Source organism: Taudactylus pleione, unplaced genomic scaffold (genome assembly GCF_031769625.1).
Source record: "Taudactylus pleione unplaced genomic scaffold, aTauple2 ptg000393l, whole genome shotgun sequence".
NCBI lineage: Eukaryota > Metazoa > Chordata > Amphibia > Anura > Myobatrachidae > Taudactylus > Taudactylus pleione.
In genome coordinates this window covers 3,662,501-3,676,861 of record NW_028284794.1, presented here as the reverse complement: position 1 = coordinate 3,676,861, position 14,361 = coordinate 3,662,501, and the positions used below count along the sequence as shown (strand labels likewise).

General features: G+C 42.0%; 1 protein-coding gene and 1 non-coding gene across 2 annotated transcripts; one reads left to right on the top strand and one right to left on the bottom strand.

The window, feature by feature from the left end:
- Window positions 1-1,753: 1,753 nt before the first annotated feature.
- LOC148506895 (transcription factor HES-7-like) lies at window positions 1,754-12,929 on the bottom strand. Its single transcript, XM_088446019.1, has 4 exons — window positions 12,847-12,929; window positions 7,712-7,807; window positions 5,248-5,335; window positions 1,754-3,012 (listed from the first exon to the last, which is right to left on the bottom strand). Exons 1-4 carry the CDS (start codon window positions 12,886-12,888, stop codon window positions 2,639-2,641), a joined length of 600 nt encoding a protein of 199 aa, XP_088302145.1. The 5' UTR covers window positions 12,889-12,929; the 3' UTR covers window positions 1,754-2,638.
- Window positions 12,930-13,822: 893 nt separating this feature from the next.
- TRNAG-GCC (transfer RNA glycine (anticodon GCC)) lies at window positions 13,823-13,893 on the top strand. The gene has a single exon. It is a non-coding gene; the product is annotated as a tRNA-Gly (tRNA).
- The last annotated feature ends 468 nt before the right edge of the window (window positions 13,894-14,361 follow it).

The window sequence follows — 14,361 nt, the reverse complement described above, 5'->3', positions numbered from 1 at the left end:
TTAAATGGCCAAACGTCAATCACCAATTGATAATTTACAAATACATAAATCAGAGACTTTATGAAACATTTTCAAATATTTATTCAAAAGGACAAAACACAGAAAAGTGCTGTATGACAGCAATATAGTTTTACATGGAGGAGAAACTGTATTTAGGGCCTGTACACACATGTATGCTGAGAAACGCTTTGGGATTTTACCAATACCGCCTACTGTACTGGCAGCGTACATCAGCTACAGAGACATGGAGCCAGTCATAAAATTTTAAAATACAAGGTTAATTTTACAATAGAATAAACCATTTATCCTATATTAATGTAGTATTCTGCTACAAACTAGCATCTGAAAAGCATTTAGGTGTGAACAGGCCTTAAAAGTTTAGTACATATATGCACAACATATAGAGGGAAGTTATACAGATACTGTATATAACCAAATGTATAAACATAATGTGTATTCATATCTTTTCTGAAATAGAGCCTATATTATGAAGACTTCAGGTTGAACTTGTAACAGACTAATAGCACCTTACAGGGACGGACTGGGGCTGAAGATCAGAGCCAGCAGTCTGTCCTGAGCACGTGCTCTTGAAGGGGGCGTACCACAAGTCACGTGGGCATGGCCCTGCAGAAAGCCCCAGTCTCTTCCCAGCTCATCACCCCTTACCTCCCCCTGGCCGCATATCATGTATCCGGTGGAGGACGAGGGCACTTCTGCCCTCCTTGAGCCGGCCCTGAGGTCACCGGCCGTTCTGGCATTAGCCAGAAGGCCCTGATGGCCAGTCCCGCCCTGTCACCTTAGATTGTATGCTCATTTGGCTATGGCACCCTTTACCTTCTGTTTCACATTATATGCTACTGGTTAGCATTGTGACCCACTCAGTGTACAGCGCTGGTCTAACTGGTCAGCGTTGTATAAATAAAGATTTACAGGACAGTCATTTAAAAATGCACCAGTCAACCACACACACAAGCACACTGAAAGCTAGCCATTGTTTAAAGGCACATCCACTAGACTATTAAATTGAGCGATTATGATATAGTTAGGACAGTGGTCGGGGAACAGGGGTAAATTACCCAACATGGGGTAAAAATGAAATTCCTGGGGGTAATGGACGGACAACCGGGCATGCATATGAATCATTCTATAATATAGACTGATTCATATGCATGCCCGGCTGTGCCACAGGGAGGCTCTAAGCCAGACGCCCGCTGAGATATTACCAGCGGGCGCCCGGCTCCTTCCCTGCAGCGCCACGTTAGCCGGAGGCTGGAGTTCTCTTCTAAACTCCAGGTTCCGCCTCTCTCCATGCGCACTATGGGGGAGAGAAGTCATGACGTCTCTCCCATAGTTCCGAGGAGCAGCCGGGCGGACAGGACGGCGGCGGATGCAGGAGCGGGGATTAAGGCAAGTGTGTTTTTTTGTACAAGCGGCACTACAGGGGCATTATATGGGGGCACTACTACAGGAGCACTACTATACGATTTCCTTCCTTTCAAATCAAGGGGGTAACGTCGGTGTATCTAAATATATTTTGGGGTAAAAAAAAAAAAAAGTTCCCTGACCCCTGCGTTAGAACATAGTTGGTCATTTAGACATCCATCATCGTACAAATATGTTATACAACCCGACGATATCGTTTGCAGATGATTGATGTGCCTACACTGAATGACTGCTCGTTCGGTGTAGACAAACACACAAACAGAAAAACGACTGCACGATTACAATGTCGTAATCGTGCAGTCTTTTGCCTGTCTTCTAGTGGATGTGTGCCTTTAGGCTGATCAAATATTCACTTTGTCAATCCACTAGGGACATCACTGAGGAATTTGGCCACAAGTACCTCCTGCCTCACCGATGTCACTAGTTCATTTTACAATTAAAAAATCGGCAGTATTCTCCAAAGTATTGGTGCAAGCCACAAAACGTCTGCCTCCATTGTGATCAAGTGGCAGCTATATTTTTAAAACAAAAATTAAAAAAAAGTAAAAAAATTTAAAAAAACACAGGGCTTCTCTATCTGAACTGTAGTTTGTTTATGTGCATGCTGTATGTAAGCCATGTAAAAATGCCCATTATATAATAATTATAATACTTGGCTACTTTTCATGCCCTATTTCTGGAAGGTATGGGAAGAGGTGGACGTGATGTGGATATGCAGTTTTCATCATTGGGTGGGGCACCAAAGTACGTGGGGCTCTCACAGAGTTGGGTCATGGTTTAACGATGCCAAGATCTGGAGTCACCAAACCACAGTCCCACCCAACATGCAAAACAGGTAAGCTCCCTTCCAATAGAATTGCCCGAAGTGCAGTGAGGTGTCACCCGCTAATTCAGGAGTCTACCGCACAGTCTGCGGGAGCAGGCTACTATGTATTATATCTGAATAAACTATACTTGCCTACTTTTTATAAGTCTACAGCCTACGAACACATTACAGAACATGACACACAAATCAAAGTTTGTGGACAGATTTTTGAATGTCCTAAACCTGCAAAAGAAGCATGGAGACACTGCTGATCAGTCAAGGATCTTCAAAAATGTGGCCCGATGTTAGCCCTGGCATAAATAGTCTATTTAGAACGTCCATCGTTAATGCAGAGATTCCGAACCATTTTATGGAGCCGAATGACCAACCCTACGGCCATGGTCTCCATACAGATGAAGGAGCACTGTTCTGCTCTATCTGATGAGCTCCAGCATTTCTGGGGCTAGACGATAACCAGCTTGGCTGGCCACTGTTGGTAGGGGAGCACGGGCTTACGTCGACACTGGAGTTAGGGGAGACATTTCCTTCGGAAGACAGGTCTTCCTCTCGTCTGGCAGCTTGACCACAAAGGTTCACCTGCTTTGGAAAACTCAGCCTGTGCTGAAGGTGGGTCTGCAGCTCGTCCAAGAAGCGAGCTTTGGCCGCTGGACTGACGTCTTGTATGAAACCCTCGGTGCGGTCTAAGCAGTCTCTAAAGCCAGAGAGGTAGAACTTTTCCGCCGGAGACACCCATCTGTGCGGATCTAGGAGAGAGAAAGGCAGACAGTGGAAGTTATAAGAGGTGAAATGGTGTTGAGATAAGACATTGTTCTAGATTCCAAATTGTGGTGCTCTTGATTGAGGAAGGGGGGGGGGGGGGTACTTGAGGGAGTAGGGGCTGATAAACTCATTTTGCTCTCCCCACAAAGTGAGTGGACACGCTCGGTCACATACTCCGCATGTGGTCTTAATTTTTCACTCAAACAGGACTACCACACACGGGCAGAAAGAGCCAATCACTTTTAGCAAACACATTATTGTAAATTTTCAGGTTGAGAACAGAAAAGTGATCCTGCCATCATGTTATTTATGGCAAATAATGGTAGCATTACAATACACAGGAATCAATTTGATTAAGTGCAGATAGATATTTCCCAAAAATCAATGGATTATTGATCAGTTTGGACACCTGAATTTGATTATAAAAAGGGACCGTGGGTTACCCAACCCAAAGCTGCACCCACTCTATGGAATGCCCTACCTCGCACAATAAGACTTTCCTCTAGTCTCCAATCCTTCAAGCATTCCCTGAAAACTCACCTCTTCAGGCAAGCTTATCAGATTCCAGAACCTCCCATATAACCTTCGTAGCTTCTATATCTAATTACATCCCCTTTACAGTCTACACAATCTCACACATCTATCCTGACATTTGGCCGACATTCCTGTGTGACTGGATCATGCAGCCCACCAAGAAACTCTGCATTCTGGCTGGACCAAAATGTAATATATAGCACCTATCCTTGTGTATCAATGCCTATTTCCCTATAGATTGTAAGCTTGCGAGCAGGGCCTTCCTACCTATATATCCGTCTGTTAATACCCAGTTTTGTTCTAATAATGTTTACAATTGTAAAGCGCAACGGAATATGCTGCGCTATAAGAAACTGTTAATAAATAAATGTGATCGGACTGAGAAATCAGGTTGTACTACTTCGGGGCCAGTTAAAAAGGACTGAGTTATCAAACCTTCCACATTAGGCATATATAACCTACCTCTTGTGTGATAAGAGGGCATCCCTTAGTGTACAGGGAAGAGTTACAAAACAAAAACAGTTAAACATTAACTCTGATAAGACTCATGTATACAGGCAACAGTAATATTATATATATATCTGCACCCAGTTGATAGCAAGACCTAAATAGTTTGTATTTCCCCACCTGTAACTATATCATCAGATAGGGGAGGCATATATGAAAACTGTTCTACAGGTTATATAACTGCAGTGTTGACCTGCACAATAGCCATTCTCACAGGTGGCCTAATTGTCATATTAGGTTGACCACTGCTGGCCTCATTGCATTTGGGAGAAGTCCATGCACAGAGGTCCACTCCAGCCATGCCAGACAATGACCCCACCAGTTTTAGTAGGATTATTAGCTGGCATTGCACCCATTTTTGGATGGTGTCCTTGGCGGCGGCGAATTAATAGACATCGGCTGTAATATCGCAGCAGGTCTGGCCAAAACAAATCAGATGTCTCATTTTTTTAACCTATTCTAGAAACAGAAGTTAGCATCTGATTGGTTGTTTTGGTCGACAGCCATCAGAACAGTTTTCATACCCCACCCTATTGTACGTTTTTTTTTTTTTATAAAACATTGAGGAAAAGTAAATGGTTACTGCTAAAGTGAAGCGGAGGAGTGTAAATGCTATTTTGCAGCGCAAAAAAAAAAAAAAAAGCAGGAAAACAAATCAATTACATTTCATCTTATTAATGATTGGCCATTTACAACAAATTAGAGTACACATAATTACACCTAAAACACCAAAACAATCCTGGTCCATACTATATGGATTTGTTGGGTCACCTGATCACCAATCCAAGATCAAGCAGGAGATCCTCGTTGCTGGCTCAGATAATCCTTGTTTAAGTGTCCACCAATGTGAATTCCTCATTTGCATGAATTGAAAGTTCACGAGGGAGGGGCCTCGACAACTCTGTTGTCAGTATAAACCAGCCCATCTGAGCAGGAGGGGGATCTCCGGCTTGGGACAAATATTTTAGGGCACATCACTTAATTCCACCTTAGATTAATAAATTATATTTGTATATGTCTCAGTTAAGTCTGTCGCCGTACACTCAGTGTTGCTAAATGTACATGGTATATTTTATACATGCATCTGAGAGCGAGGCTGCTACTATGCAAATACCTATAGAAATATTTATACAGAGCAGATATTTGAGAACAGTCACATTATTGGGTTGGATTTATACCATGCGTTTTCATACGGGTCACATTCCAGACGTAAATCACGGCTAGCTCCAAGATTTCGGCTTTTTCCATTTTAGGGTTGCGAAGCTTCTACACGAGAAAAAAAAAAAAAAGGAGGCACATTTCAAGAATAACAGTATTTGAATTAAAAGCGTTCTATGAAAAGAAAGCAACGCTTTCATTAAGCAAAGTTCGTTATTGCAGAGTACAAAAAAAGTACAGCAGCCAATCAGTAGTTTGCTTTCAATCCATGCGAAACCAAGGCATCAGATTGGCTGCCATGGATTGCAGCACGTTCCTGCTTGTACTTCCTAAATAAACCCACTGTTTACTTACGTCAGGTCTGAGCTGTGGAGGAACTACAAGTTCCATCACGCCCTGCGCCACAGATTTTGAAAACCTAAAATTAAAAAATTCTCTAACTTTAGACTGTTAGATGTTCAAATAATAAAAAAAAAGTCAATGTAAAAATCATAGCTATTTACGCTTGAGCAGGTAGCATTTCATAGATCATTTTAAGGTCTTGTTTCGGCTGAACAGTGTGAATTCGAATGCAAAAGTCAAGCTGCAATCTTGATCAAACTAGCAACACTTTAGCAAAGTTCAATCAGATTTGTATAATTCGAGCAGCTCTGTCTTTAAATGCAACTCCAGTATAATTTGATTTACTGAAACACTGGTGTGCATGGACAAAAAATTACTTCCCCCATATAGTCTAAAATTTTGACTATTGCCAACTGCAAATATCAATTTTTATCACATTAAAAAGGCAGCCATTTTGTGGCTGAAAACAGTCTAAAAAAGAAGCCTAGCAGCTTACTACATACATAGCTCAGGGGTGACCAGACCGCTCACAAAAGGGAGCTACAAACAGGGGGCTATAGGTGGGAGCAATAGTAAAAATTATATATACACATACACAATTAAAACTAAATTGATGCCACACACTTTTGAGAAATGGTTTGTGAAATTAAGGGTCAGCCATTTTGTTTGACTGGCTCTGAGGTAGCATACTCATTCAGCCATGTACTGTGGCACAAAAAAAAAAAAAAAGGTATGTAAAATTTGGCACATAAGCCATTAGTAATAAATAAATTGTTTGAGATAGAGCTATCCATCTCAAATATAAATGAAATATATAAAATGTAATTAAGAATAATTACTACAAATACAAATGGCTCATGTGCCCATGATATTTAGTGCAAATTTTTAAAAGAATGTTGTGTGCCACAGTACATGGCTGAATGAGTTTGATTAAGTTACCTCAGAACCAGACAAACAAAATGGCTGACAAATAATTTCTCTAATTATAGATTAAACCTAGAAACATGGACAGTGCAAGACAGCTGAATACACCATGTGTATATTCAAGGTGGATCAAATATTTGAGTATTATCAGATTATCTGGACCATAATGAAGTCATTTCAAATGACCAGAAGTTCCAAAAAGGGCAAATCTTTAATTTTCAAATTTCATACTCAAAAAGGATTAAAAAAAAAAAAAAAAAAAACATACAGAGTGATCCTGTTACAGAAAAGTATTGGAGACTATAAAATGGAGTCAATCACACAATTAAAAAAAAATATAAACACGTTGTTGTGAATCAAGAATAAAATCAGATGGTCACTATTTCAGTGGCACAACACTTTTTTTTTTTTTTTAATATGTGCGATTACATATATATATATATATATATATATATATATATATATATATATATATATATATATATATATATATATATATATATATGTCTTGGGTACTTCTGTTACAGGATTAAACTATGTATATAATTTTTTCTCTTTATGGATAATGAAATTTGAATTTAAAAAAAATAAATAAAAACCCTTTTGGGAATTCCTATCATTATTGTTCAAATAAACCAATACTATTCAAATATTTTGTTCAGGGCCAACTCGTACCTAGAATATAAACATTTGACGCATTTATCAATCCATTTTGCACTAGGGGGCGCACTTGCTTTTTCATGTATTCTATATAATCAAACGTTTGGTGTGTGTTTGTTTTCCAACTGTGTTGGACTAGGAGGTGCCCATGTCTCTTCTTGCATTGCAGAATTATCTGTGATCTCAGTGTGACCTACTCTAGGAGCTGCAGAACTTTCCTCATTACCATTCATTATATTGTTATAGCTGTGAGCTTTAAACACAAGGGCCTGTAATTTCTTTGTTTTTTTTTTTTTTAAAGTTTTATGTATATATTGCATTACAAGTCACTGCTGGAGGCTGGTGTCACACATCCAGGGAGAGGGGAAAAAAAAAAAAAAAAAACACAACACTAAAAAAAAAAATATAAAAAGTTCTGTGATACTGCTCTATATTATCCAGCAGGTTCTCAGGATCTTTGCAAGGTAGATTTGTTCCTTATGTTAGTAAATAGTCTGCTGAATATGGTCTGAGGTTATAGTTTGCCGAATTACTACACCAGCGACACCAGATACTAACCGGATTTCCAGTCAGCTTGAGAAGCAGGTCCCTCATTTCATCCAGGCTCCGATTTATTCGGTCTCTTCTCTGCTTTTCCACCACTGGCTTTTGGATCTAAGGACAGGAGAGGACAATGAGTCACCAATACGAACGCCTTCCACTTTCCCCGAACTCCACCTTATGCGATTAACACAAGACACTTGGGTGGGTGAATACACAGTGTACACATTCAGGTTATCCAGTGACTCACAAAAACTTAGGCCTGTATTTACTGTTATGCATCGTTAATAAAGCTTTTCTATTGTCGTTATTTGCAGTGTTTGAAAGTCTATTATTGACACAATTTACTTAGAAATAGCAGATTATTAGGGGAATTCAATATGGAGCGAAAACTCAGTTTTTGCGTTAATATTGCACCTATGACGTCATTATCACAGGTTTTAGTTTTATACTGTATTCAATTTCAAAGACTTTTCGCAGGTTCGAAAAGTCTTTGATAAAAAAACGGGGATAACTTTTCCCCATTGAATAAGTGTCGAAAAAAGTGCAGAATTGGGGTTTAGGGGTGCAAGCTTAAAAAAATAGCCTGCACCCCTGGGAATGACATTTTAAAAATAACTGTCAAAGAAAAAAAAAAAAAAAAAAGAAGTTTAAAAAAAAAATAGGGACACCCCAAAAAATGAATTTAAAAATTGGGGTGAAAAAAAAAAATGGGAAAAAAATGTTTAAAACTAGGGAAATAGGTTCAGGGCTATTCTGCAAGTATGCGGCAGGTGTATTCTAGAATAGATTTATAGCGGCAGGTGCACAATTGCATCATTTTTAAAAACTTACTTTAGGGACATCAAAATATGCTAGTAGCCATTTTCATGTACCCCACATTTGATGGGACCACTTAAAAAAATAACCTAAGTGCTCTTCTGCATCACTTCTTCAATGTGGGGAAAAAAACCTGCCGCAGCTATTTAAATCCCCGACTTTCATTTGCAGGCTAAAACGGGGGTACCCATAGTGATCCCCCATGTTTTTACAATTTTAGGGGGGTCCTACAATTTTTTCCAGGTAAATTTCGTTTTTTTACGCAAATCCCACGTCGCAGGTTCCCGTTTTCAGAGGTTTTATATTGAATACGGGGATAAAGCTGGCGTGCGCCCAATACTTTATCCCAGGAAAATCTCCGATGTGGAGCGAAAGGTCCAGCACGGACTTTTCGCTCCCATATTGAACACCCCTCTATTAAGTCAGTTGTCCTCTTTGTCAGGTAGTGTCCCCCATTATCCAATATTCTAATTCCCCTCTGGATCAATTCTGTTTAATATGTAGTAAATAAAAGGAAGTAGCCTATGGATTGTAAGCTCTTGTGCAGATTCTCATTATGGTGTAACCAACCACTACAAGTTCTTTGGGGACACTTTCCTCATTGATACATCAGACACAAAGGATCATGGAAAATGGCAGCAATTTCTTGTACTAAACATTTGTCCTCAGAAAAGCTATACACTAATGGGTGCCAGCCTCCCAATATAACATATTCCCTATGGGCGGCACAGGGGTCAGAGAGAGATATACAGATAAAGATATATAAAAATTTACAGGTGGCATTCGTGACGTCTTTAGTCAGCTAAATACAGACCCGCTCAGGTTATATATAACGTCATGAGTACCACCTGTAAATTGTGTTGAATGGATGTTATGTTTACAGCAACATTCAGAAATTAGTTATTTGTCTCTCCGTCACTTAAATTCAGAAAGTCTCCCAAGTTTGACAAATCAATTTGTTCCCCTACAGTGAGAAAGTGTACAGCAATGAATTCCACTAGCTCTGCCCTAGACAGCAAATACTGGACAGCTGCTTGCCATAGGAAGGATAAACCCTATTTTAGCCTGACAGGTACCCACCTGGCACTGCAGACACCCACCAGGCACTACAGACCTCTGCTATGGAGCGATTGGCATATTATATTAAGCAGACCAATACACAAGTCTTGTGTTTGCTATAAACATAGCATTTGTGGGCAATATAACTTAATTTTATTAAATGGCCAATGCAGTAACAAGTTATCCAGTTTTACAGGGCTATAGATCACACATAAGTTATGTAGCATGCCTGATCTGCAGAATAATACCCATCACATGTCACATGTGTAGCATGCCTGATCTGCAGAATACTACCCATCACAAGTCACATGTGTAACATGCCTGATCTGCAGAATAATACCCATCACAAGTCACATGTGTAACATGCCTGATCTGCAGAATAATACCCATCACAAGTCACATGTGTAACATGCCTGATCTGCAGAATAATACCCATCACATGTCACATGTGTAGCATGCCTGATCTGCAGAATACTACCCATCACAAGTCACATGTGTAACATGCCTGATCTGCAGAATAATACCCATCACATGTCACATGTGTAGCATGCCTGATCTGCAGAATACTACCCATCACAGATCACGTGTAGCATTGCCTGATCTGCAGAATACTACCCATCACAAGTCACATGTGTAACATTGCCTGATCTGCAGAATAATACCCATCACAAGTCACATGTGTAGCATTCCTGATCTGCATCACAGGTCACATGTGTAGCATGCTTTATCTATAGTATTGATAATCTAAAAACACTCAGAATTGCCCCATTATTGTGCGGCTTCAGACTGCAGCCCCCAAATGCCACCATAGCTGTATATACACTACAAAGGCAGAAAAAATGGTGCAGACCCCAAAAGGGCTAGTGCCTATGGGATTACAGGGACATGACCACAGAAGGCTGCTAGTGAGCCACAGGGAACTCTATAAATATCACTATAGTTCTGGGCTCCAAGTTCCGAGATGGCGGGTAAGGTTTAAATGGCTCCATATACAAATTCTGCACAACGGTAGAAAATTTAGAGCAGAATTTTTATAGGGAACGGATTAACCGGTCAGTGATGATCATAATATCCTACGAGTGGTTTCAGCCTCGCCGGTAAGAGCACACATCAAAGTGCTGGCACACAGTGCTGTCCTCTAGTGGTGATAAGCGCCTTCATCAGATAGGACTAGTGCGGTATCCATGTCCTATAATAATACACAACTATATATTTGTTACCATCCTGTATTTATTTTCTTGTCTTGTAGGAGCATTTGGACCATCAGTGGAGTCCGCTGACTATACAGAAGACTAAACCAGGGGTAGCCAACCTTGGCCCTCGAGAGCTACTAACAGTTCATGTTTTCCAGACCACCTAGCTGCTGCCCAGGTGTATTCATTACTCATTAAACACATTTTAAAAGATCCACAGGGGAGCTAATTATTTCACTTGTGATTCTGTGAGGAGGAATGGAAAACATGTACTGTTGGTAGCTCTCGAGGACCAGGGTTGGCTACCCCTGCACTAGACGATTAAAATGAGCGATTGAACGCTGACATTGTAATCACTCATAACTCGTGCAGTAAAATGTCAAAAACTACCATCGATGCGCACTCCCGCTGGCAGTTTTTGATATCTATCATCGCCTGAACATGCCGGTCAACCTGTCGATAGCGACCAGTTGTGCATGTTCGTGGATGAGGGAGGGTGCCTGCACTGAACGATGTCATTCAGCGTGGGTACATTATCCACTGCACAGGATGAACGCTTGCACGATTACATTGTTGTACTCGTAGTCATTCCACTCTCGTCTAGTGGATACACACCTATTCTGCCAACAGGAACTTTGATATTGGCCTTGCAGAATTTGTATAGGAAACCACTGGAGACACACACGGTGAAGCCCAGGGATTTACTGACATTTATAGCGTGGCTTAGAGCCCACTAGCCACCATAGATCAATAGAATCACCGATCATATATTTAACATGTCTAACTTATAGTATAATGCAAATCACCCATCACATACATATAACATGTATGACCTATAGGATCACCCACTAACATAGCATGTCTGATTTATATAGGGTCAAACCCATTACAAGATGCACGGCAGCCTGGATTTGCCAATTAGAGACCATGAAAGTAAAATCTTTTGACTGTACCTAAAAACTATAAGTCAGCAACTGTAGCTTATTCAGATAAGGGATATTATACAGTATGATATTAGTTGCAGTCCATAAGGGAAGTTTTATTTCTCCAGAGGATACACAGACCTGGCACAGCAGATACTAACTAGCATAGCGATATGTACTAAACAACATTTTTACAAAGCAAAGCTTTTAGAGCAGTGACTGTAATAAGTTTCCTTTGATTAAGTGGAGATAGAAACATTTAAACAAAAAGGTAAGAATAAGTACCTCTGAGAAGCTTAGGCTGACTAACAAGAGAGGCTCCAAGAGCTGAGAAGAGGGGATGGGATTTAGAAGAATTAGAGATCAGGATAGCAGCATTAATACAAGGAGACACGAACATTAGAAACAATTATTTTTATTTTTTCACCAGGGGTGGTAATTAGAGTCCCCAGAGGTTGTGGCGGGGTCTGGTATGCAAAATAAATCCAGTATACAGGGAACAAACCCATCAGAAGGGAGATGGGAGTAAATACAGACAGCAGGGAGGAGGTGCAAGTATAGAGCTGGGAGTGGGCTACATCCTAACCTGGCTCTAACACAAAGCTGCCCAGCATACAGCGCTACATTACAGACAGAACAGCATGTTCACCCCTTTGCAGCAGGGTCCGGCTGCACATTCATTCACACCATTACTTTCTCCCGTGTACAAATAAAGCCCTGGCTGCAACATGACCTCCCCCCGCCCTGTGCTAAAGGCTCTGCTCCCCTAAATGTACCACTGCAGCTACCTGGGATACATTGTATACTTTCAAATTAAACAAATGGTTACTGAATGAATGAACGCCTCCAGCCCAGCTAAAGTGGTGAATGCAGATGGAGCAGAACACGTTGCAGCAGAGCAGATCAGTCAGGTGGAGGGGGTAGTCACAGATATTGGAGGGTCTGGATGTCCAGGAAGAGTTAAGTGAACTCCAGCTATAGGAATTCTATATTACAGGTTAGTAAATCACCCATGTAATGAGACGTAAATAACATTTATTGGCATGCTGTGGAAGCAGAAGTGATTATATAACATATAGACACCCAGTACAGGAGGGATTACACATAGGGATGATCCCCATATGCAGCCCATGTTGTGTATGCAGGGTGCAGGTCTTACCTTGCGGGATGGGAAAGCCTCAGCGCACTCCATGTCCAGCATGTCTACAGCCACACAGTACTAACAATACGATCATATGAGCTCCCCGCGTCCAGCACTAGGTTTAAATCCCCACTCCCTGGCCCCGCCCATTCCTTCCCCCCCGCCCCCGGTCACTTCAAAGATCTGGAGTCTGGACACGCCCCTCCCCCAGTGCGAACCCACCACCCTTATTCAGTGACACCTGGCTCTGGCTGCCGTTTGGTGACCGACCCAGTAACACTGGGACACGTGTGTCTGTCCACTGGGGCCAACTGGGAGAGTCAGCATGGCATCGGGATGTGTCATGGGTGAAGTAGGGTCAGATAATGGGTGAGGGGTACATATCTGAGATATATGGGGGATGATGTAGGTGGGAATCAGGGGGACATCCCTGAGATAAGTGGGGGCAGATATAGGTGGGGATCAGGGGGACATCCCTGAGATAAGTGGGGGCAGATATAGGTGGGGATCAGGGGGACATCCCTGAGATAAGTGGGGGCAGATGTAGTTTGGGGGCAGAGTGACATTCCAGGGTGAGATAAGTGCGGGGCAGATATAGATGGGGGTCATAGATTGGCCCAGTGGCAGGAACAAGGTATGAGGGGAAATAGAGAGAGATAGAGGGAAGAATGAGGGCGGAGGAGTAGATGGAGTGAGGTGGGGTTATGATGGGGTAAGTGGTCTGCATGGGCTGTAGCATGATAACACAGGGTGAGGTGGGACAGGGATGAGATAAGGGTAGCAGGCAGGTAGTAGCAGTAGCCCTGCATGGTAGTGAGTGGCAGGTCCTGCTGGCTGCGTTGCTATGTGCATATAATAGCATAGGGTGAGCTCACAGGCAGGTAGTTACACACCTATGTAATGAGTCATGGGGACACCATGTAGTAGCACTAGCCCTGTATGGCAGCGGCAGGATCCTGCTCTGACCTGTTACCGGGGATAGGATGCAGTGTGAGCATTGGTGGTTCAGTGGTAGAATTCTCGCCTGCCACGCGGGAGGCCCGGGTTCGATTCCCGGCCAATGCAGCCATGCTTTTATTTTTCCCCTTCCCATGGCTACCCCTTAATATTAGCAGATCTGCCCATTAAGCATTACTAGGCTGCAGGATATTTTTCCTCTCTCTCCCCTTTTTAACATACACATCAGCCATCTCCCTGCAAATCACTAATCCCCCCCTCCTGTCACTGCTGAAGGCTATAGTGATTTACCCGCAAACATACGATAAGCGTACTGTGATACGCACCCAGGGAATGTTATAATAAGCGGTGGGAACCAGGGTGACATCACTGGAGTAAGTGGGGGCAGACATATGTGGGGATCAGGGTGACATCCCTGAGGTAGGTGGGGGTAGATATAGGTGGGGATCAGGGGACATCCCTGAGATAAGTGGGGGCGGATATAGGTGGGGATCAGGGGACATCCCTGAGATAAGTGGGGGCGGATATAGGTTGGAATCAGGGGACATCCCTGAGATGAGTGGGGGCGGATATAGG